This window comes from Callorhinchus milii, unplaced genomic scaffold, assembly GCF_018977255.1.
Source record: "Callorhinchus milii isolate IMCB2004 unplaced genomic scaffold, IMCB_Cmil_1.0 Scaffold7, whole genome shotgun sequence".
Lineage (NCBI taxonomy): Eukaryota > Metazoa > Chordata > Chondrichthyes > Chimaeriformes > Callorhinchidae > Callorhinchus > Callorhinchus milii.
Genome location: NW_024704748.1, coordinates 15,078,349 through 15,104,140, shown reverse-complemented (window position 1 = coordinate 15,104,140; position 25,792 = coordinate 15,078,349). Strand labels below are relative to the sequence as shown.

Below are 25,792 nucleotides of genomic sequence, written 5' to 3'. Positions count from 1 at the left end.
CCATATGAAAGATTCATGAAATAGGACTTGAATCTTATTGTTTATAAACTATCTTTTAAGCTTCACCTTAATGGCTCAGCTGTAAAGTGCAATCCTGGTCTATGATGATTTCAACTGGGAGAGCAGTGCGACCACTGGCCTCAACATACACCCAGCACCCTGCCAGGCAGACTAAGCTGGACAATTGCATATTCATGGTTGAGTCAATAATATTTTGCAACTCAACTATGCCCTATGCCACAAATATAATGGTTGATAGTGAATCACGTGGCAACACTGTCAATACACTTCTCACAAGACCAAAATCCACAAGAGTCAAGTTCACGTGATTTCAGTCAGAAGAAAGATTGAAATTGCTCTCTCAAACTCCCTGCCTCCTGTTGTTAGTTTTTGCAATGACCAGGCCAAGTTTGAGTAAGAGCCCTCATGACGTGTGTGAGTGTGCCACAAAGATGGTGATTGCATTGAACCTTGAGGAGGTGACATTATGTGGTTGACACTGTAGGATTATAATTGGGTTTCAGGATATAGATTGCTCAGAAATGCACCATCTGCATTATATTTTATATCTTTGCTGAATGGGTAGTGGTTATGTCAGTTCCTCAGTAACTTGCTAACTCACTGCAGTGGTAATATATTCAGTGTATACCTCCTGTTAGTTATCATTTCACCTACAGGATCGTTTGACATGCTGTCAATGTTTCAAACAGATGAGTCTTCCTATGATCTCCCTGCAGGGGAAGCACCTGTTTTCACTTCCTACCTCCCCAAGGTACGCAGGCTGACTATGAGAACTGAATCCCAGCACCTCCTAGCACTATGTGAAGTGGTTTCACTACCAGTATTTGATTATATTTTATGCTCTTATTTTCCTTCCTCTCTTGACTGTGGTATAAAATGTTCTCTGCTATCTCATCTAGATGTCCATACCACTTGTGTGCTAGCCTAGAAAGGGAGGTCAGTGGAGTGCTTAACCGTAAACTGGGGGAGGGGAAAAGGGTCATCAGAGTCGAGTTTAATGCAGAATAACAAATATTTCAGTGTAGGAGGAACATTCTGCCCATCACACTTGTGCTGTGCTCGCTCACCACTGCAGCTATCCACTCTCATCCCATTTCTCTGTTCTTTCCCTTTTGTTATATCTTTGATCTTCTTGTGTGTTGTATTATGGGTTTGTGATACCTGATCAGTGCAGCTTGATGGGGAAACATTTGCTAATAATTGTGATATGATAATTTGGTAATTTTTCTCACATGTTTAAATTAATGGGATTGTCTGCCATGGACTCAGGCAGAGCTCACATGTCTCTTAAAGGGATTGTCTGCCATGGTCACCAGCTCTGTGTTCACATGGTTCTATTAAAGAGATTGGCTCTCATTCTGTTCACATGTTTGTATTAAAAAGATTGTCTCGCAAAGCTTTGGGCTTTGTGCCATGTATTTCCCCCTAATGTGCTAATTGTTTTCTTTTAATTTTTCTTTCCCATGCTTTCTCCCTGTCTCGTGTGCTGAGTGGCAGGAGGTGGAGGTTAGTGGTAGTTTTACTTTAGTATTGACTATTTTAATGGTGCATGACTCCAGATTTTTTTTAAAAGAAATTCAAAGCACTTCATCAAATAACCCCATCTTGTACAGCCCTGATTCTAAATCCCTTTTGCTAATTGTTGCCCTTGTCTGTTCATCAGCTGTGTGGGAGTGAGTGGTGAAAGCAGTCCATGGTGCCAGTCAAATCCACACAGTTGATTAATGAAAGTGAACTAATCTCACACTGTTACATGGCTACATCTCAGTAACTGAAGGATACTGTATTGGAATCTATTTTTCATTCTAATTGAAACTATTTTGAGAAATGCTCTGAACTTAAACACAATTGTGGAGGACCTTAGCTGAAACCAGTGTCAAATCCTTTTGCTGTTAAAGGTAATCATTTAGCCTTTTTCCACTCTTTGTGCCATGTACTCATATTTATAATGACAGCGATATTAAGTTCAGCAGAAATTAAATATTGGTACATATTTCCACCTCTTTGGAAAATTGTCCTTTTTTACTAGGGCAGGTTTAGGAACCGGGTCAAAAATGCCCATGCATCCCATGTAAACCAGCACTACAAAATACTTATTTAAAGTTTCCATGATTACATAGTGGTGACAACAGGAGGCCTTAAGGTTGAAGTTTGCAGAACAAAAGGCTGCAAATTCCAATCCCAATCTGTGCAAAGTTAGCTGGTAGAAAGCACACATAGTCAGAGGAACAACTAGTTATGTAAGTGGGATTTGGAAGAAGAATACATTTACTGAACAGAGGACACTAGATCACAGATTATAGGTGACTGAGGTGGGTCCAGGAATGCTGCTGGTGTTGAAATAATGCTCACACAAGGCAAACCTCCATATGTAAAGTCCCTGATCTAAGGCTGACAACACCTCCTCCATCTGCTCCCATCCCAGCAGAGTGAAAATTGGAAGGAAATTCACACTCAGCTATAGTTTAAACTAATGCTGCAGGGAAGGCTTACAAAATGAAATTCATAGGGTAAATACAATCATTGAACATTTCACATGTAAACACGAAAGGTTACATTTACCAGTGTTTTAAATTGTGCTGTGTTTCTTTTTACCACTGTACCAAATATCAGAGCTGGCCTTTCCCATTGATATCCCTTCCTGCCCTGATTTTCAGAGCGTTCCAGTGGACAGTGCACCTGACTTGTCAATGGCCTATTGAGCTTGAGCCACACACTGCCACCTGCCGCCACGAACTCTGTGGAAAATTAACTAAGGCTACATGCTGCTAGTGAACTTCACCACCACACCTGCATTGGTTACCAGTGGCAGTCACAGCGCTCACTCCAGGCAGCTAAACAGGTGTCTCTGTTGGCAGTGAGCTTGATGGCATTATGTGGCATCCTCATTGATGCCATGAGCTGAAATCGACACAGCATCAAAATTAGGTCTTGTGCGATATATATGCAACTGATCCACAAATGCAGGACAAACCTAAAATAACAAGTACAATTAGTAATATTTCCCATTGACATCTTGATACCGTGGTTTACAGAGCAATTTCCTAAGGAAGGCTGTATCTTCTGGCTCGGAGGTCAGAGTAGCTTTTACAATTAGACTTAATTTTAATGACGTGCCAAGAGCTGAATCAAAATTAGAGAATGGCAGAGGGTGGCAACAAGCTTGTTTGGATAGGCATTGCTGTAATAAACACCCTGACTTGGTAGATGGGAATGTTACAGATTTTGAGAAGAGATGTATAGTGAGATGTGTTCAAACTCAGGGGTATTAATTGGGGAATTTTTCCTGGGGTATTTCTTTAAGGCATTAATCAGGAGTGCATGGACTCACGATTGATGACGTTATCAGATCCGTTCAATTGAATTACCTCCTTGTACTTCACTGTTGGCCATCAATTAGTCTCTCTGTGGTGTCCATGGCTTCTCCAAGCACAAGAGTGATCAATAAACACACTTTTCAGATGAGCTACTTTAGCCCAGGGGTCCATTAAGGAAAAAAACTACACTAAGCCAATTACGGCACTAAATTTCCCAGGAGCAGACTCCACAATAACAAAAGCAGTATAATATCGACCACACTTATCTCTTAATACCAAACTACCCCAATTATCTTGACTAATGGCAGACTATATTTTTCTAGAAATATGAATTGCTCCTACACTTTGCATATTCGTGAATCACAGCTCTCTTTACAAATCTTGTTACTGTACTAATCTGTGCCAGTTAATTCAGAAATATACATTTACTGTTATAGTTTGCTTTGCCGCAGAGGCAAAAGGCCACTTCTAAATCACATTAAAACACCCCTTTGGTATACTTTATCAGTCAGTACTTTTCCCATTATTACCCTGTGGAACCTCTTAGAACTATTGTTCCCATTCCTAAACGATAACACAAGCTGGCTTATCAGGAGGCCAGTTGTGGTGCAGTGCAGCTACACTTAGTACACATTTCCAGATAACTTTAGTGACCTTGGGATTATCCTGCTGGGCAGCCATTGCTGGGATAAACGCAACAGAAAAAGGAGGAAGCCTCTCTTATTTTTAAAGAAGTACAATTGATGGGATCAAATACAGAAAATGTTGGAAACAGACACAAAAGGTTGATCGGCATCTGAAAGAGAAAGCTGTGTCAATATTCTAGGTGTGACCCTTCATGAGAACTAAGTTTCAGTCTCTGATGATGTGCTGTGCATTTCCAGCACTTTGCTTGCCTTCTTTTGTATTTTTCGTCAGTAAAATAACTGAGGACAGCATCTGTGAGAGCAGTTAAGTGGGAGCAATAAATCCCTCAACTCACATTCTTGCGCTGTCACAGTCAATATAAGTATCATTTTATATGCAGTATTCATGCCAGTTAGCACTTAAAATAAAAAAACAAATAGATAAAAATTAGATCGAACCAGTTATCTGCAGCAGAATGGTTGGGAGCTTCACATCCCTGCAGAACACGAGAATGAGGGAGATTTATGAATATGTGCCAGAGAAAACTAATTTTACATAAAAAGGATTGTAAACGATAAATTCTCTTTATTATGTGATTAGAATGTGGTTACATGGGATCCCAGGGAGTAAACGATCTTATCCCACGGCTCAACAGAAGCACAGAAAGGATTCTGGAACCTGAGTTGTGCAATCAAACCAGGGGAGATTATCCATCTCACCCATCTCACAAAGAGAGGACCTTGATGCAGAAAGCATGATCAGGGAGATAGACAGAGGCAGTAAGCACAAAAACACAAGACAAACTGATTCCAAATACTGTAAGGGAGTGGCAATCCACTTTGCCGACAGCGATCAAACCAGTACTGGAAATGCAACCTAGCTCAAGTAGACATTTTACCTAAGGCTATGTGTCCCTGTGTACACACCTCTAACAGAACGAGATTGGCTGCAGATATGTATGGGATACCAAGCTCATATCTCTAGAGGCCACTTATGAGTGCTCATTGTTGTGGGTGTGCACACACAAACTGCAGGTATGGACAGATATGTGAAAAGAATAATAAATTGGAAATTACTTGGTGTATTTCCTGTGTCCCCAACCCCCCGCACATGTACACACACACACACACGACTGTTGCGGAACCCAAAATTCCCTCTTGTTTATAAGTTATTTACTCTCTTTCCACTTTCTTGAATCATTCTGGATTATGGCTGTCCACCCAACCAGTTTCTTATCTGAACATTGCAATTTAGCAAGATGGTGTTTCACAAGGCATGGGCACCAGTTACATTTATATTTCAATGGATGTTTTTTTTGAGGGGTGGGAGGAAGTGGGAAGGAATTGAGATTTTGGTAAAAAGCTACTTTTTTACTCTGTGCTGCACCTAACCCAAAACATTGTTGTTCCAAGCCATACATTCATTCCTTCAAAGGACAATTGATATTCATTTGGCACTCTAAATATAGGAAATACAATACCTTGTTGTTATGTCTCATATTTATAAAACGTTGCTCTCCAAAAAATCCTAGTGAAAGATGATCACTTATTTAAATCCAATATTGCAGTCTGAAAATTGTACAAGATGGTTGTAAATGAACCCATTGTTTCAGAATCCTAGATTTGGCAGTGGCTGAAGTGATAAACACTGTCAGAGAATACAACCCCGAAAACATGTTTTAATCCTCAGATCACTCACACAGCTCTTTTGTTCAGAAAACACTGTAAATTAGCCTTTGTATTATGGATTTCCTGTTCACAGAGAACTTGGCCAAACTAGGCAGAAATGACAACTGCACCCTTGTTCTGTTCACTTTCACTTAGTCTAGATATAAATTGTGATATATATATTATATACACACACAAACACACAGACACACACACCTTCCAGAAAAAGGATGTTAGTATAGAGAACTGTTATCAACTCACCTCTGAACTTTTATGATGAAGTTTCCATGCCATACTTTTGGGTGGCAGTTACCTCATATTGGCCCCTCTCAGCACTAAACTGTATTTCTCTCTTTCTTTCCTTTAGGAAAATTAATGTATAGCAAAGAAGCAACAGTCTCTTCATGAGGTTCATAATCACCTTGTAATTTGCATGGGGGATAATACTGTGCTCACTACATTTTCATAGCAAATCTATCTGAAGAATACACAAGTTTCGGTTGTCAGTGTAACTGAAAAAAATGTATTAGTAATGAATTAACACATAGAGGTGATATTTATTTTTTAATAAGATCTGCCTCTAAATGTAACACAACATTTCACAGTAACATGTAGTCCCTTGCCTCACAAGTGAGAGGACCTGGGTTCAATTCCCAAATGGGGCGAAACCTTAGGCAAGTTTGCTTACTCCATACAACTTTAGTTACCTAGCAGTAAGTAGAGACCCGGTTGTTAAGTCGATTGTTGGTCACTTTCCGGAAGTAATAATCTCTCCGAAAATAAAATTAAAATTTGGTTACTCAAACGATGACTGTTTGTGGGACACTGCTGTGTGCAATTGGTTGCCGCATTTTACTCAAAAAATACACAGTATAGACTTTACAGTTTATTCTGTGAAGCACTTTGAGAAATCTCAGCAAGTTGACAAGGCGCTGTATCAAATGCAAGGGTTATTATTAACATCCTTTGAATGCTTTGAGACAGCTCGACAATGTGATAAGGCATTATAGTAATGCAAGCTTTATTTACAACATCATGTACATAAAAGAATTGATAAGAAGGGTGGGAACTGCTAATTTGAGCCTCCTCAGTCAATCCGTGTGGTCAGGTCGAGGTTGATGGTTATCAGTGCCCCTGAGCTGGAAAAGAAAAATGAGACTGGGCTCCTACTTCAAATCTCTCTCAACCAACCTCTGGTGGAAAGTAAATGTGTGACACTCATAGGCTAAGCTTGCACATAAAGAATGTTTATATGGACAAGCCATTGAATGGGTCCAGTGAAAACGTGCACTAAAATGACTGAGGAAGGGATGTCAGGAGTTTATTTCAAAATGCCTTATTCCCTCTGTTTTTAGAAAAAAAATTGATCAAAATGATGATCCTCCACCGTTTCTATATAAAAAAAATCACAGTATTTTCAGTCACAGTGAGACACTGCTGGTTTTTCTATAAAGGGAAGGTGAGAATTCTCTGCCCTCTCCAAACCAGGGCCACTTTATATTGCATTGTTGTGATAAAATTGAGAAAGCAAAAATGACATTTAGAACAAAACAATGTTTTCAGAAGTGAATGTAAAATGAGCTTGTGTGCGTGTGTTTCTTGTGTTTGTAATGATATTCTCAGTCCTTAGATCATCATTCTTCTCTTGTGCAGGATGATTACATCCGAAGCTGGGATCAGAAGCAGTCTTTTGATGAAGGTGAGTTGTCCCTTTACTGATAGCACTGAGCACGTATTGACTAATTTGATGCACTGTTTTGAGACCAAGGACACATCAGAGTTTCAAGATCACCAGCAACTTGAGCTCTTGAAAAATGCTCCATCAGGAGTTGAACAATGTCCTTTGGCCTCTGGGATTTGGCTTCAGTTCCAGCCTAAGGCAATCATCACAAAACTGTCCTGATTTAAACAATCCAACACAGCAGCAACAAGGATGCCAGGAGGAGAAATGGAAATGTGTAGTCGGAAGCAGCTTTATGAATTATGGCTGAGAGCTGATGTCTGTGTGTAACCTATTCATGGATTGGGTTGAGTTTATTATAAATGGTTACAGTTTGAAGGGAACCGGTAACCCTGTTTACCCCACTGCAATTGTAAGGCTTATATTGCAGTTAAAATGTACAGTACGGATTGCCTGACACACTGAATCTAAAATAAGTAATGATGTGGGGAAATTATCACATGAAGTACTATTACCAGGTTAAGCTGTTGCATGTAGGCTGTTCTCTGTTTTTTCAGGAGTGAAAATCTATTTTTTTCCTCCCTTTTCTTCAACTTTCCAGTGCTGTGGATCAAGACTGCCTGAGAGAGGCACACAGATCTGGTGTCCCCAGTACCATTCTGAAATCACACACTCGTAGGCAATTGAGAATGACACAATGGCATTGTCATTCATGCCCAGGCAGGCACTGAAACCATGTTCCCTCCCTTTGGGGAAGTGCTTGCTCTCTGCTTATCTTGTTCCCAGACTGGCAAAACTTAAACAATTGTGGACTCCTACCACTACCCCACACACACAGTACATTGGAGTTGCAAAATGCTATGCCATTACATCACCAGCACGGATTTGTTGAACCCTTTGGGTTTATGCCTCTATTCAGATGTTTTAAAAACTTTTTTCATTTAAACAGCCTGTATTGTAGCCTGAAAACCCAGCGCTTTGGGACGTTCTCCCGACGTGAAAGGCGCTCTATAAATGGAATCTTGTTGTTGTTGTTGAAAAAGATAGCAATTCTCAGCCTTGATGCAGAGAAAGTACAAGGAATGATGTGCATCTTTACCATTATTAATCACGTGGAATTAGATATCCTCACTCTGCATTTTTTTCTAATAAGTGCAATTATGTTTGTTGGTTCCACTGTGCACAAGTTACTTTTGAGAGCACTTTGGGCAATGGGACTCCTTTGCCGTATCTGTGCCCACTGCCATTAATGGGAATGAATCTCCTATTTTTAGTGTCTGCCTACAGACTGATTGTGGGTTGCATTTTTTTTCAGTCCCTACAGACTATTTGCCGTGTTGCCAGGTAAATGATCTATGAATGTTTGCATCTATTTCTGTGCATTCTGCATTTTCTTCTGTCCTTTCTTCTTTTAGACATGTTAAAACCTAAAGATTGGTTGCAATGCAGTATGTAAGACTGCATTCACAGTGTCTGGAGTGAACATTCATCCCGTATTCCCTGCTCCACCCACAAAAGGGATTTTGTCCAGGGAATGCAGAGTGGGAGAGAGGAGTGTTTATGCACTTCTTATGAATTCTGGTGCAATGAATGGAAACTATATAATTATACCAGACCATGCATCTATTCCACACCCTATTGCAGATATATTGCGAAACCTTGGGCAAGTTTCCTTACTCCACACGCCTAATAGTAAACCCTCCAAAACAATAATAAAATTGGTCATTTTCAATCTACGACTGTTTGTGGGACATTGCTGTGCGCAATTGGCTGCCGCGTTCGCCCACAAATATACAGTCAATTCACTTTACAGTGTGCTCTGTGAAGCGCTTTGGGACGTCCTCCCGACGTGAAAAGCGCTATATCAAATGCAAGGATTATTGTTATTATTATTATTATTATTATTATATGCTTTAGAGGTAGCTGTTCTCTGCTGCTTCCCGAGAGGAGAGTCCAGTGAACCTCGGTGTCCGCATTTTGTCTGCTTGCAATAAAAACTGGAATTGTTAATGATCTGGCTTATGCCTTAGTTATGGGTAAGCAAGGCAGTCCATGCCCATAAAACCATTTAGTAGATTAATCTCCAATCTCAGATTTCAAATGTTATTTTTATTTAAAAGCATATCTAGAAATAGTTACATTGCACACCATGGAGCCAGCTGAGTCAGCTTTGTGGCAGACTCTCAGCAGGTCAAGAAAAGTAAAGTGATGCTGAGTTATTTGTGTCTTCCCTGTAGGAAGTTTTGCCCAGTGCAATTGTGAGTGGCTGGGAACAGGTAGTTACAGTGTCCCCAGCACCAATACTGTTGTCCAGCGTGGAGGGCGCTATATAAATCCAAGTTGTACGGCCTTTTTTAATCAAATTTCACATTAACAGGGGTCCATTTGAGGGCAGAGGCTAAATCTGTTTGAAGAGAGAATGAGGAGGCGTCTGGGTAGAAATTATGAATTGATTCTAATCTCCTCCCCCTCTGCAGAGCTTGGTTTCTGCTTCATTATATTTCTGTCTGTGCTACTCGGTGACACAGATTAGCACAAAGCAATCACATCTGCTAAAGGGAAACAGATCAATGTCTGCACTGACCGCTGAGCTTCTGGGCTCCATGTAACCTGGTGTTTTGATTGCTTGTCTTTCTTACCTGCCAGAAATCGATCTGAGTGCACAGAGTAAACCAGGGCTTATCTTTTAACAGTCAAAGACTAGAGATTGATGCAGGGCTGAATGAGCAGGGCTTTGAGAGATTGAAGTATCCTAAATGTCCATTAATTCCAAGGCAAAGGCAGCAACAGACAGAGGGAAATAACACAGAATGGTAGCAACAGAATGCAACCACGTACGTGTAAATCGTCATTCTTCAATGGTGAGCAGGAGGACAGCAGAGGTTGCACTGGGTCTCTGCTTCTTTCAGATTAATGTGGATTCATATGACTCTTTCTTGAGATTTGGTGTTGTATTTATCCCTTAATGTAGTTTTCTCTTTTCTGCTTTATGATATCCCAACACACCCTGCCTGGCAAAAAGGTGTTGAAGCCTCTGTCTCCCAGGCCTCTGTTGCACAGACATCAGTGGCTAAAGGCACAATAAGCAGTAAAACCAAAATATCAAGATATCCCTTATCTTATCACCATCTAATAACTTCTGCTGAAACCTGCCCGTCTGTGGATGCTGGGCGAGAACGGGATTGGGCTTGGCTGTGATACCCCTATAACTGAGCCGTCTGCAAATACTAACTGTCCAGGCTTACATGGGAAGAATAAGCTGTTGGGTGAGGTATGATACTGGGGAGGGGGGCACTTATGCTCATGGAATCCTACCCCAGGAAGAGTCAGGAGAGAGCAATGAAGAAGTAAATTGTGTACGCTGTCCAGAATTGTGACAGGGAAATAATAATCCTTGCATTTGATATAGCGCCTTATCACGTCTTTGAGACATCACAAAGCACTTCACAGAATATATTGTAAAGCAAATTGACTGCATATTTAGTGGACAAAATGTGAGACTATGAGTACGTATAGGATTAGGAGGTTGCTACTGTACAGTAACAGGTCTGGGCAGGCATTCATCATAATAAGATGTGGGAGAAATTCTGTTCTCTTTGTTTTTGACATTTCAGAGTATAACAACATGAGACATCTTATTTTATTTCAATTAGATACGTTCTGCCTCTCCATTCAGTTTGTAATGAAAGAATAAATCTATTTTACACATCACAGCATTGCATTTTCAGGAGTTGCGAGTGAGACAAGGCACAAGTTGTACAGTAATAGCAAGAATGGTTAACCTTTTACCCAGTATGTACTGCATTCCCAACAGCAGTTGACAACTAGGCACAAACAAATCACACAGTACCAGGTGTTGATGAATTGTTACTTTGCAGCACCCAGGGTGAGGTTTACATATATACAGTTTGGCACAGATGCATCTGAGCTTTACAGCGATAGACAGGAGCCATTTGTTAACTGTTACCCAGCGGATGCTATATGAAGAGGTGTGACATTCGTGCTGTGTTTGTGCTACTGGAAGTGATGCAGTTTTGTTCCTGACAGTTTAGTGAAGTCAAATTTATACTTCCCTCTCCACCTCGCTGAGGATCCCAGTCAGAATTTTTTTTTTACATCAGGTTTTAATGTTTGGCACTTGAATGATCGTCAATGTTAGGAGGCAGGCGCCATGTGGAATGACTAGATAGTGACAAGATGTCAGCCTGACTCAGTTGGTAGAATTCTCGCATCTGAGCCCCATGTTAGGACTTAACACTAAGTCTCGGCTGATACTTCAATACAAACTTCACTTGTGATGTTGTGAACACTGGAATCAGGTACTTGTCTTCAATGTTATTAAGGGGGCCATATCAATAACTTCACAAAAAAGGTTTTGAAGGTTGTTAGACCATTCAATGAGCAGCCCATTTACAATACAATACAAAATTATATTTGTATAGCACCTTTCACATCAGGAGGACATCCCAAGGCGCTGGACAGTTAGGGATTTGGACCCGAACTGGGGGTCAGGATCACGGAGAGTATTTGCTTTTGACAGGCCTCTGGAGAACGAGTGGAACGTGATTTTATATTTACTGTGGGTGCAAAGTACACGCCTCCTGGAACTATCTCCTCCAGTTGATCCCACGAGCAGGACCTTAAAGCAATTCACATTAGCTCATCCTCTGTGTACATTGTATAGTTAGTGGCAAATCATTGCCAAACTGTAGGGATCTGCTGACAAACATGCAGTTTAAATGCAGTACAAGATGTAAGATGAGTCATGCAGACCCCACTGTGAGTGGATTGTTAGCTTTTACCCAGTGTGTAATGGATTTGACAATGAACCATGCTGCAAGCACACAGTATCAGACATTTTTACCTCACTGCTAATCGGTTGTACACAAGTCATACAGTACATCTATATCTAGAATATGCACAGGATCTGACACTGAAACATGAGCAGAGGAAATCCCAGGTGCGAATGAATGGTTAGTTTTTAGCAGTTGTGCTACACAATATGATGATGAGTGGTTGTGCTGTCTAACCTCAGCAAAGCCACAGTCGTTCTTAGTGGTGAGCTAACAACAACAACAACAAGATTCCATTTATAAAGCGCCTTTCACGTCAGGAGGACGTCCCAAAGCTAAGTAAATAGACATGGGTGGGGGGTAATTTAACATAATATAGCAAAGTGCTTTGTCACTGTGAACAGGATCCACAGACCCTATAAATTAATCGGGAGATTCAAAGGGCTGACACAAGATAGAATTCATCTTTTGTGAACACAAAATACAAAATTATATTTGTATAGCCCCTTTCAAGTCAGAATAATTTATATTGGATATTTTCAGGAATCACTTTGTAGGCAGGTCCAATAAAAAATACTTTCCCTGATGAACCAACTCTGGATGACAAGACAGATAGTGATTTGTTTTTAGGTTCTTTGCCAATTTCATTCTATAGTCAGTGTTGAGGAGATGCATGAAAACACCTCTATCACACGTTTACACTTCACAAACTCTGGTCTGACTGAGTTAGAGAAATTCGCCCTCTAAGAGATACATGAGTTGTAGGGCTAACATCTTGTATCTTTGTGGCACAGTGTGTTGGAGACAGCAAAACATGACGAGTGTTTCACAATCCAACTTAAAACTAAGTGCAGACATAAAATTCTGTGCCGACAGTGGGGGTGAATAGCCATGCAAGCTGACCCCTGTTACTAAAGGCACAGTGTTTGAAAAGATGAGAAGACAAGGCTGACACAACAATGAGGAAATTGCACATGGCCAAGCACAGTGACAGGCAGAAACTTTCCAAACAGAGAAATGAGTAAGTTTCTAAGGCCAGCATTGTTCAACTCTAGTTACTGTCTGATTCTATTAGTGAAAAGTTGGGCCAGAAACGGGTCTCTGTGCCAAAAAAACGGAAGCAAGAGAGACAGACGGGAACTTTACAAAAGGTTAAAAACAATCTTAAACAATGTATAAACAAGCCTTGGTAATGAGGACAGCGGGAAAGAACTGCAGGTTGGTTGGATTGAAGGAGCTCTTCCTGGTGTTTCAAACTTTTATCAAGCTACTTATTAGTGAAGTTAAATACAGTGACCTGGAAAGTTCCAGCTTTAACTTTAACTGCTATCCAGCTCTTCTCCCCACAAACTCCAGACTATCCAGAACTCTGCAGTCCACATCCTCTTTCGTATTGGGCTGGCTCAGCAAGTCCATCATCTCCATCCTTGCTTTGATCTAGTGGCTCCCTATCTCCCTTGTAGATCAACTTTACTTCTGACCCTACTCACCTGGCCACTTTCTCCACTCTGCCAAACTCTGGTGTACTTCATGCTCCCGCATGTTCCACTGCACCATTGACAAGTGAACTTTCAGTCCCTACCCCCCACCCCCTCAGCTTTCAAAACTCATCTAAAATCTACCTCTTTGACTGCACCAGGCTTTGGCCAATTACCCCCTACTCCCCCACCCCAATCTCCCTTTCAACTCTGGCTCACCTCCGCCTTTGCAAAGTTCTCTGAGCCATTCCCCTTATGTGAAAGACACTATATAAATATAAGCGCAAAGTGTTGTGTAATACTTACGATTGGCTCTTATGGTCTACAATGCATATGAGTAGTTGTTATTAGGTCCATTAAATGTGAGGGCGGTTGTGTTTAATACATGTGAGGAGCTGTTATTGTGTGTAATATATATAAGGCTCTATTATTGTGTATATTATATATCCAGAGGCTGTTGTTAACTATTTTTCCCCATTGTTTCTCTTATAAAAACACAGTAAATAGCCAGTGCCTCAGAATGAAGACAAGTAGGTTGCTGGTTACCATGGAGAAAGTTATTTAATGGGCACAGAAGAGCAATGACTGCTTGACATCAGAGATAGAGATAACCTTTGAGGAAAGATGATATCCGTATTCTGTTATTTGAATATGCCATTTACAAGGATATAATCTTTAGAAAATAGTGGGGTAAGGAGTGATGTGTATGCATTAGACACCATTAAAATCTTTTAGCTGCAAATATATTCCCAGTTACTCCTCTATATAACACGGATCCTAATGATTATTTAATGAAGCCATAAAAGTTTAAAGACTCCTGTTTTTCATAGATTTGCAGACTGTGTTCTCACTTAATGGCACATTGCCAGTGATGCTAAACATTGCAATGCAGCCCACTGAGTGAGTTACCCACAACACAGTTACCCACTTCCTGGGACAGACAGTGGTAACGTCTTGCCGTCAAGATGTATAAGCGATAGTTAGCTGCATTTCCACCACAGTTCCCAACACGCAGCCACTGTGTTCCCCAACTGTGTCGGAGGCACAAGAGTAAGCAGTTACTGAGTAATTTTAACAACATCTTCTGTGAAGCATTTTTCATTAAACAAAATCCATAGAGTTTGCAACTTTACAACAAGTTACCAGGACTCGGCTGGCTCCCTATTTTACACACCATCACAAAGTATAATCAGCACAACATCGACCTAGTTCTACATTATGGCATTCTCAGTGGAAGTTGTCTGTAGAAAAAAGATGAAAAAGCCTCTCCGACTCCTCAAAGGGTTAAATTCAAGTCTTTAAGAGACAGCACACGCTGATGAGTGGCAGTTTGCAAAATGTATCTGATCAGGTAACAGCAGATCTTATAATAGGGACAATGGTAATTGGTGTCTATTTTTTCTGTAGGGTATTAATTCAGAGAATAACCCCTCATTATAATGGTGCCTTTGGGAACCTTAAAAACAGGATCAGAGTGAAGGAATTATAGTACAAATAGACCTGCATATCAGATATATCATCCCACACAGATGCACCCTGTCAACAATTCCATCTCCAAGCAGCATCCCAGTCCATTGGGAGTATAGCAAGATCTCAGCATTATACATACCACTGCAGTACAGTGCTGATTGAAGCCTTGGCAGTTCTGCTGACATTAATCCTACAGTGCAATGCGGCATACAGGCCTTTGGATGGGTGTGACGTCTTTCCCTAACTACTGTGTGATTCAGGAATTCAAAATAATTCTCACATACAGGTTGTTAAGCCTGAAGAGACAATTTTAATAAAACATTGCAGCAAATAACTGGAGAAATCCTGTTCTATAGAAATCACGGGGTTCCCGTTACATAAACGCAGTGTTTATGTTATATATAAGGCTCATCCTGAAATCCCCAATATCTGGTGTGCGCATCAATCCAAAATATCTGGTGCGAATATGAGTCTGTTTCAAGATCCGTATTCAGAGTTGCACTGGCACTTGTCAACCACAAACTGGCACTTGTCAACCACAAGCAGCCTCTTTCTGCAACAAATTTCATATCACTAGTTCGTTGACTACTTTTCAGAATTTCTGACATTCAACAAATGTCACCAATCTCATCTAAAAAGTCAAATGGTAAATCTGTGCCACCTCATTATATTATCCAGAGCTCCAATCATTAAAACACCACAGTCAGTCGACAACCAGCTTGTTTAAACATTGGGGTCAGAAATAGAATCCAGATACGAGTCACTCATAGCAACCTCCAATTGCAAATATCAGATTTCAAGATTCATAGTGAGATTTCTGTTGGTAAGACAAACAGTTTAGTTAGAACTGTCAACAATCCGACATAAAATTGGTCATTCATTTCATAGCTGTTTGTAAGACATTGCTGTGCGTGAATTGACTGCCGAGTTTGCCTACAATTATACAGTTGTTGGACTTTATATCAAATCCTTTGAAGCATTTTGAGACGTTCTGACAATTTGATAAGGACCTATATCAAAAGAAACTGACTGGTGGAAATATGAGAAAAAAAGAAAAAGCTTGAAAATTATCTCAGGAAATCAGCAATTGAAATAGAAAGCTGGGTTAATGTTTCAGACTGATCCTTCATCTAAACAGGAATGAATGGGCTAGACAAGCCACTTGATAGAATAGAGGAGGGAAGTAGGGCCAGACCAAGGAAATAAAGACAATAGGAAGACGTAAATGTAACTGTGATTGCAATATCTGGTGAAGAAAGTGTGAACACTGTGTATTTGTGAAGTGTGGCTGTGATTCTGTGTTTGTGTGGTTGTACGTGTGATAGAAATGTTGCAATGCAGTGTTAACTCCCAGTAATACAAAATACATTATTGTTATAATAATAATTCTTGCATTTGATACAGCACCTTATCACGTCTTTGAGTCATCTCAAAGTGCTTCACAGCATATACTGTAAAGTGCAGTAACCGTGTATTTTGTGGGCAAAACGCGGAAGCCAATTGCACACAGCCAATTGCACACAGTGTCCCATAAACAGTCATGGATTGAGTGACCAAATTATTATTATTTTTTATTTTTTTAAGAGATTATTACCCCCAGAAAAATGATCTGCCAACTGACTAACAACCGGGTTCCTACTTACTGTTGATTGCGGCATTCAAATTCAACACGATACTGATGTACAATTTTCTATATATCTGCAACCTGTAACTCTCAGCAGTCAATAATGAATAAGAAAGCCTGTGGTCTGCTTTTTACTCGGTGATAAGCAAGTGTAAGTGTGTACGGAGTCTGCTTCAGCTCCTGCACACAGTACCTGGGGCAGGAATTAATTTCTCTTATACTGCTGGAATACTTCTTTTGATGAAATATGTCAGTTTGAATGACCTCTTTTATGACATTGCTGAGAAAAAAAAGGGAATTCATCGTAGCGAATAACCTCCGAGGGCATCACGTACAATTTGGGGATCGATCCTGGCATCTACCTGATGTGTGGCTCTGATACTCACCGAATACATTTGTTCAGCCATCACGGAAGCTATCTGTTCAGTTTTATTTTAAAAAAAGCCATTTTTAATAATTTATATATATTTTTTTTATATTGCATGAAGTAGGAAGTAGTAACCCAGCACTAAATGCAACAACAACAAGATTCCATTTATAGAGCGCCTTTCACGTCGGGAGGACCTCCCAAGATGCTGTACAGTTGGGTCAGGACCCGAGCAGGGGGGAAATGATCAGGGTGAGGGGAGGGAAGGGAAGGGAAATGCATTGAGGAAGGGAATTACCCATAGCTTTCAGCACTATGTACAGCCATTTCAACACAGATATTTGTACCAAATACAGAGGAACATTCACGTATTCACATAATGCTGTGAACCATCGTGAACATAGGAAGATCACAGCCCTGGGCCGTAGGAATACTCTTATCAGTGTCAGCCCTAAAACTGTTTCTAAAACTTAGATAGCCTAGCAGTTTCTGCAGACAGATTGTGAAAGGATTCTCTCCTTTTGTGATTTTCGGTTCTATTTTTAAGGACATTTAGAACTAACTCACTGTCAAACAATTCCTTCCGCAGGTCTTGACCCCACCAAGATCCCTGTCAGAAGGTGAAGTGCAGCCGACACAAGGTGTGCATCTCACAGGGCCCACAGAGAGCCATGTGTATCAGTCGCAAGAAGCTGCAGCACAGGTTAGAACTGTGTTTCCCTCACATCATTCTCTACATTCCTGTAGAGTGCCTCTGTGTGTTTGAACTGGAGAGGAGTTTTGGGGATCCCTGAGTGAGAACTTGTGGTTCAATTAATGCATTGCTTACTGCTAATTTGTGTTTGTTTTAGAATCAAACAGTCTTCACCGAAACCCCAGGGGCATGTGGAAAGCGTGTGCAAGCCATGCCACATGACGCAGACTTCCCCAGTGTGTGGCTCAGATGGAAATACGTACACATCGCAGGTAGACAATGTGCTCAGTTCCTCAAGCCTGTAATTTAATGGAGTGGGATTTCCACATTTAATGTCAAATAGTTGAAATCCCAACAATAACAAATATAAAGAGTATAATTCAAGCACCCAAATTTAGATTTTAAAAAACTAGCAATATTTTCCCATCAGATTTAATTAAAAGTAGAGCAGCTGGCCAGGGACCTTGCTGGGTCCAGCCTTTCAAACTGGCCCAGTATTGACCAGATGATAGCTGTACATTCCAATACAGTTATAGCCACAGATGAAAATAATACCGTAAAAATACTTGCATTTGATATTGTGCCTTGTCGTGTTGAAACATCTCAAGGTGCTTCACACAAGTGAGGCACATCAAGCCTGCTTCAACAAGCTGGTGTTGACAATCTTCATCAAACTGGTGGTGATGTGGTTGAGGAATTGAGGAAACTTTGCTGCTGTGGAGTCAGCACATATTGCCACCTGCATTCGAGGAAGAACAATGGAAGAATTTTTTTTGGAAAATAAATAAACTATAAATGCGGTGTTCAGCTAACCAGCTGAGAACCTAATCAACAAATCAACAACTTTATGTCAACACTCCTTCTTGATGGAATAAGCAGGTCTGGCTGAGGTCAAATCAATTCACTTCTAACCTCAGCTCTCTCCTTTTCCCCTTCTTATGATAGTGTAAACTGGAGCAGCAGATATGTCTGACTGGAAAACAGCTCACTCAACAGTGCCAAGGCCAGTGTCCATGTCCAACAGGACATGTGCTAACAGCCGAAATAGAGAAGAAACCAGGTAAATAATTGATACCATCCCAAAGACAAGATGAAGTCACAGACCACAGTCAGTGGAGAGGAGATGTGTTGAGTTCAGGTTGGTTCCTACAAACAGTCTGAATGTGATCTGACACCTTTCATGACCAGGTTTTGGCAACATCCACTTGGCAACTCCCCAATGATCTGTTAGAGATAGGGGTCTCACCATGGGTAGGATCTCATCATCGTCCTGTGGTGCAGGGGTTAACCAATATTCTTACAAAACCCAATTCAAAAGTAATTTGTGCAGATCGGGTTGAGTTAAAACATTCATTGTTGCTCGTGTGTAAATTTTATGAACTATATCAACCAGTCCATTATTGCAAAATTACTCTCTCTCTCTAGAAAGCTGTACAGGGCAGGATCTCGCAGATCTTGGAGATCGGCTCAGGGATTGGTTTCAACTGCTGCATGAAAACGCCAAACAGAACAACTCAGGGAGTCCTTTTGCGAGGACAGCCAGTGGTAAGACAAGAAAAAATACCAGGTTCACTGGTAAACTTAGTTGAGTCTTTCAGGAAATATTTTACTGCAGCTTTTGAATCATTCCACATAGAATCAAAGAACTTATCGTACTCTTGGTGTGACAAAGCAGACTTTATGGCCCTTTGTTACGAACTCACATCTTCTCATAAATTTTGTGGATTTTGAAAACCTGATTAGTTTCCCCTCTTAATCTTCTCTGTTCCAGCAAAAATAGTTCTTTTTTGGGAGGGGGGGGGAAGTGATGGGTTAGCTCCAGATTGTGAATTCACTTCCTCACAATGTCTGTCCTTCTCTCTGTCTGAAAGTGCTGGACAAGAGCCTGATGGCCAGCTGCAGGGATTCGATTGGCTGGATGTTTACCAGACTGGATAGCAATACTGACCTGTTTCTGGATCAGATGGAGCTGGCAGCCATCAATCTGGACAAGTATGAAGTCTGTGTGCGACCTTTCTTCAACTCTTGTGACACTTACAGAGATGGACGGGTTTCCACCGCCGAGTGGTGCTTCTGCTTCTGGAGGGAAAGTACGTTGGAGAACGGCAGGAGTGTGTGTGTTTGTGTGTGTTGCTTGCATGTGTGTGTGCGTGGCGCTATGGTATCAGAGCAGCACATGAGTGAGAGGTAGACAAAAAGCAGAGAGGCAGATTGAAGGGCTGGTTGCGTGTACATGAGTATGTTCATGTTCATGAGCATGTTCAGTGGAAAAGAGAGGAGAGAGGATGTTTTGGAGAGAGAAGCTATGCCTGTTCAGAGGCCTGCAAGCATTAATTGCCCAGCCTCATGCATGAAAAATGTCCCATTAAACAAGCGCAGTCAGTACAATACAATTTATGTTTATATTGCATCTTTCATGTCTGGGAGGACAATATCGGCTGGGCAACCAAGCTGGTAGTGGGAGTGAGGAGGGTAGGGAGGGAGTAACTGTGGAATAATAATCCACCTTGAGGAGAAACAATGGTGGTGGGAAGGGGGTACCATTTTTTAAAGTGAAATATTAGTGTGAATTGATGTGTTGGAAATGTGAAGAGAAGGTAACTGTAAACTGGATCTTACACTTCTACTGTGTCTTGGCCCCCAGTTTTACACCAGAGCCTCTAGTTACTGACACCAGTGAATTAATGCCTGGTGCTAGAGCAGCAAATACACCACAGAGTGATCTGTGAGTCTGTGCCTACAATTCAGTGCCTGGTGAATTGCCAGCACTGCCCCATAGCAGAGAGCTGCTAAGTGCAGGCCAGAGAGAAAGAAATCTGAGAGCACTGCTGCCCAGGCTGGTGGGGTACACCTCTTAGTGGCAAGTTGCAAAGCCCTGGCTGTCCTCTCAGCTTGGAATAGTGGTGTGTATGTATATCCGTGGCACAGAAAGAGGAAAGGTAGCAAAAAATACAAATGTTTTAACAGCAATAATAATAATAACAATAATCCTTGCATTTGATATAGCGCCTCATCACGTCTTCGAGACGTCTCAAAGCGCTTCACAGAATATACTGTAAAATGAATTGACTATATTTTGTGGGCGAAACGCGGCAGCCAATTGTGCACAGCAGCGTCCCACAAACAGTCGTGGATTGAAGTGACCATTTATTATTTTTTTGTAGTTGTGTTCTGGTAACAATGTTACCAGGACACAAATACACAACAGCAGCAAAGAGTAATTGAGTTATAATGGTTAGCTACATACGTTAGAGTTTTACTGTATAAACTGGAAGGGTGTGGGAAAGTTTCCAGAAATTTCCCGCAGGCTTTTAACCAACTGAGTAGTCAGGGGCAGGGCAGAGAGTAGGAAGATAATGGTTGAACAGGCTTTTCTTGCATGCTTTGTTGCATTGTGATATCACGGATTAATCTTCATAGACGTACTGTAACATATTGTAAGCTTGTATATAATCTATGTAAATGCAAAATGTCGTTCTATCCTAGTGTATTTATTTAATAACTGGGTAGTTGTCTTGTAAAACTGGGGCCTCTCAAGTGTTAATCTTCTGCTTTCTTCCTTGGCTTCACTGCTCTGTTATAATGCTTCTTCCTGTTCCCATAGAACCACCCTGCCTGGCTGAGCTGGAGAGGATTCAGTTGCAAGAAGCAGCACGGAAGGTACCTGGTGAGTGGCTTCCACAACCTCAGCAGGAAACAGCATATTTTTCCACACTATTAGGGACTTTATGTCTCCCAGCAAGTGCTCATTTCAAAGAAATAGGCTGATCTGAATGAATACTGCTGTCCAAATAAGCAGATGAGGAACATCCTATCCTGGCTTTGCACGATATTTAAAAAAACGAAATACCTACTACATGATATTCAACGCTGACCAGGTTCCGGGGGAGACCATGTACCAATGTTTCCATTTAAAAAGGCTTTGAGAAGGATTCTGAATTAAGTGTTCCAAAATATTCCTTCCCCATTTTGCCCCAATGTTGGGACTTTCCAATACAGTGCTCGAGTGTGTTGCAATATCAGGGTTCTGTTCTGTGACTGAAACTGCAAACTGGTGTCCCATCTGTCTATCCCAGATGGACGTTAAATATTCCATGGTACCTTTGAAAAGGGAAGGGCATTCATCCCTGGCCAATAATTCTCCAGATGAATTGTTTATTCATCTGTCTGTAGGACCATATTGTGCATAAAGTGGTTTGGATTTGGAAAGTGCTCAGACGTCAGTGCAGATTGTGGGAGGTTTGACTGTTAATAATTTGCATAAGGAGAACTGGTTATTTGCAGATTCAGATGTTTGAAACCCCAGTAAATTGAGACATAGATTAGAGCATTTCTATAGTTTATCTCTACAACCCGCTTGCAAACCTCAAGAGATAATCCATAAGAACTGATGACTGTTTAACTTGTTGGCGTCAAACGTGTCCCTGCGACTGGCTCACAAGAGTCATAAAGCAATGCCAGATTACCCTGTTTAAACACATTCAATTATTTTAATAGGAATCATGGAGCAATGGAGACCCCAGATTAAACAACTCATAAAAATGCTGCCTTTGCAAACCTAAGCTGAATTGGAACCAACATATGAGATGGCAGACCGGGTGGGGTGGTGGGGGGGGAGGGGTGGGTGTGGAATGAGGGGTGAGATCAGGGCTTCAGTTCTGGTGTGAGTCTTGCAGTGGCTGAGAAATCATTGAAATTCAATTAATATTTAGTCACATTATAAAATAGAGAAGCAGGTATCAAAACAGATCTTAATTTATAAAACAGATTTTTGGTATCTTGTTTATTATACACTTTAGACATTTCTGGGTTCCACATTCACAGAGAAATCTGTGTATGGAGATGGTCTGGTGGACCCAGTGCATTTACACGCTGTGAGTTGCACATTTGGTAGGACACAAGCAGTTATTTTTTTGCTTCAATAAGCAGTTACGTGCTCTTCACAGTAAAACCTTCACCCGACCTTTTGAAAGCCTAGAGGCAAGTTCCTGGCTTGACTGCCTGCTATTATTCAGAGAACTATCCTTGGCACTGGAGGAAGGGCTTAGTACAAGTGGGGAAAAACATTTTTTAAAAGAGTTTAAAAAATGGTTGGAGTTAAGAGAAGATTTACAGCACACACTGAACCCCTGTACAAATACATTAGAAGTTAGTCATTTGTGGAGCAACTTGAATTCATGTTTACCTAAAGACTTGTGCCTCCTGCTGTGAACAAAGATGTTACTTTAACACTTTACTGACCTGCCTGTGTGCTTCGACAATGAGGTTGTGGGAGTGGAGGGAAAGTGGAGTAGCGGCTAACATGTAATTTAAATTAACCAACTCCTGCCAGAGGTGGATCTCCTGTGCAATGTCAACAGCATTCATTTAATTTTTAGCTCACCATTGCAGGATTCATACCACTTGTTGCAACTTGATGATCTATAACCCATGCCGCTCCTTTTACTCAACTACCCAAAATATTAGACAGCATCAGCTTTTGGGCTAACAAATATTCTTCATAATAATCCTTGCATTTAATGTAGCACCGTATCATGGCGAAGAAAGAAATTGACTAATTGTTGCTATACAGTTGGCACTCAGAAATACATACAACTAACTCACAACCACTGATAAATGAAATAGACCCAATGCAAATCCTTTTTAGCAGAGGTAGTTCCAAATAAGTGATATTACACACACACACACACACACACACATGTAACTAGACAGGTACAGTGGATACTATTCACTTAATGAAACCACACTTGCCAAAGAGTTCTTTGTGACAGGCTGGTTACTGTCTCCTCCCACACCCACTCCACCCATAACACAAACCTCTCAGTTGCTAAAGGTAAAACCCACACAATTTGGTCCCCAACAAATGCACTATTCCTCTTGTTCTGCTGCCTCGGTGTATCTGAAAATATCGTCCTAGATTTACTTTCTCCATGAGCATCTTAAATGCCTATAATTAAGATTCTTTCTGAGACAACTCTTTTCCAGGCTAAAGATGCTTCTGTGCTGTCTTCTACATGTAAGCCATCGATCTCTTTTGCAGGCACTTACATTCCCAGCTGTGATGAGGATGGATATTATAGAAAACTGCAATGTGATCCCTATTCTAGCGAGTGCTGGTGTGTGGATCAGCACGGCAGTGAGGTGACTGGAACACGTACACGAGGGAATCCTGACTGTGGTAACTATTACTTTGTTTTAAAATTCTGCAGAGACCATATGAAAATCTTAAACTCAGAGTCATGTCCTGCTTACTAAACTGTATGACAAGCACACAGTCGTAATCTGAATGGCAACCTGAAGTTTAACAAGGAAAACATAGATTACTGGAAGATTGACTACTTCAAATGGGCATGTGTTTTCTACCATCTTTAGTGTTGGACTATACGAACAACAGGTCGAAACAGTGTCTCAATGAAATTCTACAAAAGACAAGCCCATTGCTCCTTTCCTTACTTTGTTCTTGCCATTGGTTCCTCTTGTCCTCTGCTTGGCTTTTTTTGCTTACTTTCCTGCCTCCTGTTCTTCATCTCTTGCTGTCCTATTTCATGTTCTACCTTTCTCTGCACCCTGAGTGTGTACACCTCACTCTTCCTGGTAGCCATGATCCTAGATCTTGTAGCTCTAGGTTTGAACCTGTTTTTCTCCTCCTGTTTGCAGATGATGTGATAAGTTTTTCTGGTGACTTTGGCAGTGGAGTCGGCTGGGAGGATGAAGAAGATAAAGAGACAGAAGAGAACACTGAAGAGATAGAGGAGGATGAGGGGGAGGTTGGGGAGGCTGATGACGGAGGCTACATCTGGTAGAGCTAATGGAGTAATAGCTAAACAACTAGCACTACTAACCCACTCTTTGGCACATATTCTCCAACCTTCCATACACCACTCCTACTCCTAACTAATTCATCCTATGCTCCACATTGTTCATCACTAGCCATATCGCCATTGAAACTCCAGGAACTAGTGAGCGCACTATTAACACTACTAACCACACTATTTGACACCACTGATTTATCATACTAACACTAATGGGCAGAGCAAACTCCAGTGATACCACTGATGACTGACCACAATAACTCAAACGGTGATGTTAAAGCCACCCCCTCACCTGCCCCTGCAGTCACAACAACACATTGACATACTACAGTCCTGAACGTATCACTCTCCTACATGGGGCAGAAATGAGGACCTCACTGCTGTGAGATGTACATGAGTATGAATGTAGACAGACAGAGAGAGTGCAGTTCAGCAGTTTCATTCCAAAGTGTATAGTAGACAACTTCGGAAACCATGTATTCTCTCATCCATTCCCTTTCTCACCACCCCCAACTCCTATACACACACAGACACACACACACAGACCTGTATTTACATATAATTACTGTTTCTATAATGATTTATGCTCATTTTGACATGAAAGTCAGTACACTGAGGATTACAAGTATAAGCGGGGCATCGTCACCATCTGCACCAATGCAACATTTCCTTGTATGTGAAGCTGGTGGGCTGGAAATAGATCCCCCAGAATAGTTGAAGCAAGTGCAGTTTAATGAGGTGCCATCAATAGGAAGCATTAAAGCTTTTACATGAACGCCAGATATCATTGCATTCATATCAACAAAGTGTAGCAAACTTTCATCAAAATTGTTCAGAATATCCAGTACTAGTGTCACTGAAAATAGATTCTTGAAAAAAACATTAGGGAGAGAAGGTCTGACTCCTCAATATTATGAATAATACAGTATTTTCAATCTTTACAGCCTGACATGTTTCTGAATGTTCATAATTCATATCTGCCTGTATACTTGTTGAAACTCGTGAGAGAGTGCTTAAGAAAAAGGTCTCCAATAGTGTGAAATACACTCTGAATATAATTCCAAAAATCTAAACATGCTGGGACTAAGTGGTAGAAGCTCGTGGTAGCTTAACATCTTTTTCAAAAGATTGAGAGGGTGGTTTATGTTACACATGAATACTTAAGACTACTGTAACTGTCTTACCCTGCTCCCCTTAATGTTTTACATTTTCTGTTTAAAGGAACACGAGTGCACCTTCAA

General features: G+C 40.9%; 1 protein-coding gene across 1 annotated transcript in view; it reads left to right on the top strand.

Annotated features, from left to right (window-relative positions):
* spock2 (SPARC (osteonectin), cwcv and kazal like domains proteoglycan 2) overlaps positions 1-25,492 on the top strand; it is a 38,854-nt gene extending 13,362 nt beyond the window's left edge. The window contains exons 2-12 of the mRNA XM_042336740.1: positions 1,519-1,527; positions 7,286-7,331; positions 13,240-13,257; positions 17,652-17,748; positions 17,897-18,011; positions 18,685-18,799; positions 19,165-19,284; positions 19,611-19,829; positions 21,344-21,406; positions 23,780-23,917; positions 24,397-25,492. Of these exons, the coding sequence (XP_042192674.1) occupies positions 1,519-1,527; positions 7,286-7,331; positions 13,240-13,257; positions 17,652-17,748; positions 17,897-18,011; positions 18,685-18,799; positions 19,165-19,284; positions 19,611-19,829; positions 21,344-21,406; positions 23,780-23,917; positions 24,397-24,542 (1,086 nt within the window). The 3' untranslated portion in view covers positions 24,543-25,492. The remainder of the gene's footprint in view (positions 1-1,518; positions 1,528-7,285; positions 7,332-13,239; positions 13,258-17,651; positions 17,749-17,896; positions 18,012-18,684; positions 18,800-19,164; positions 19,285-19,610; positions 19,830-21,343; positions 21,407-23,779; positions 23,918-24,396) is intronic.
* The last annotated feature ends 300 nt before the right edge of the window (positions 25,493-25,792 follow it).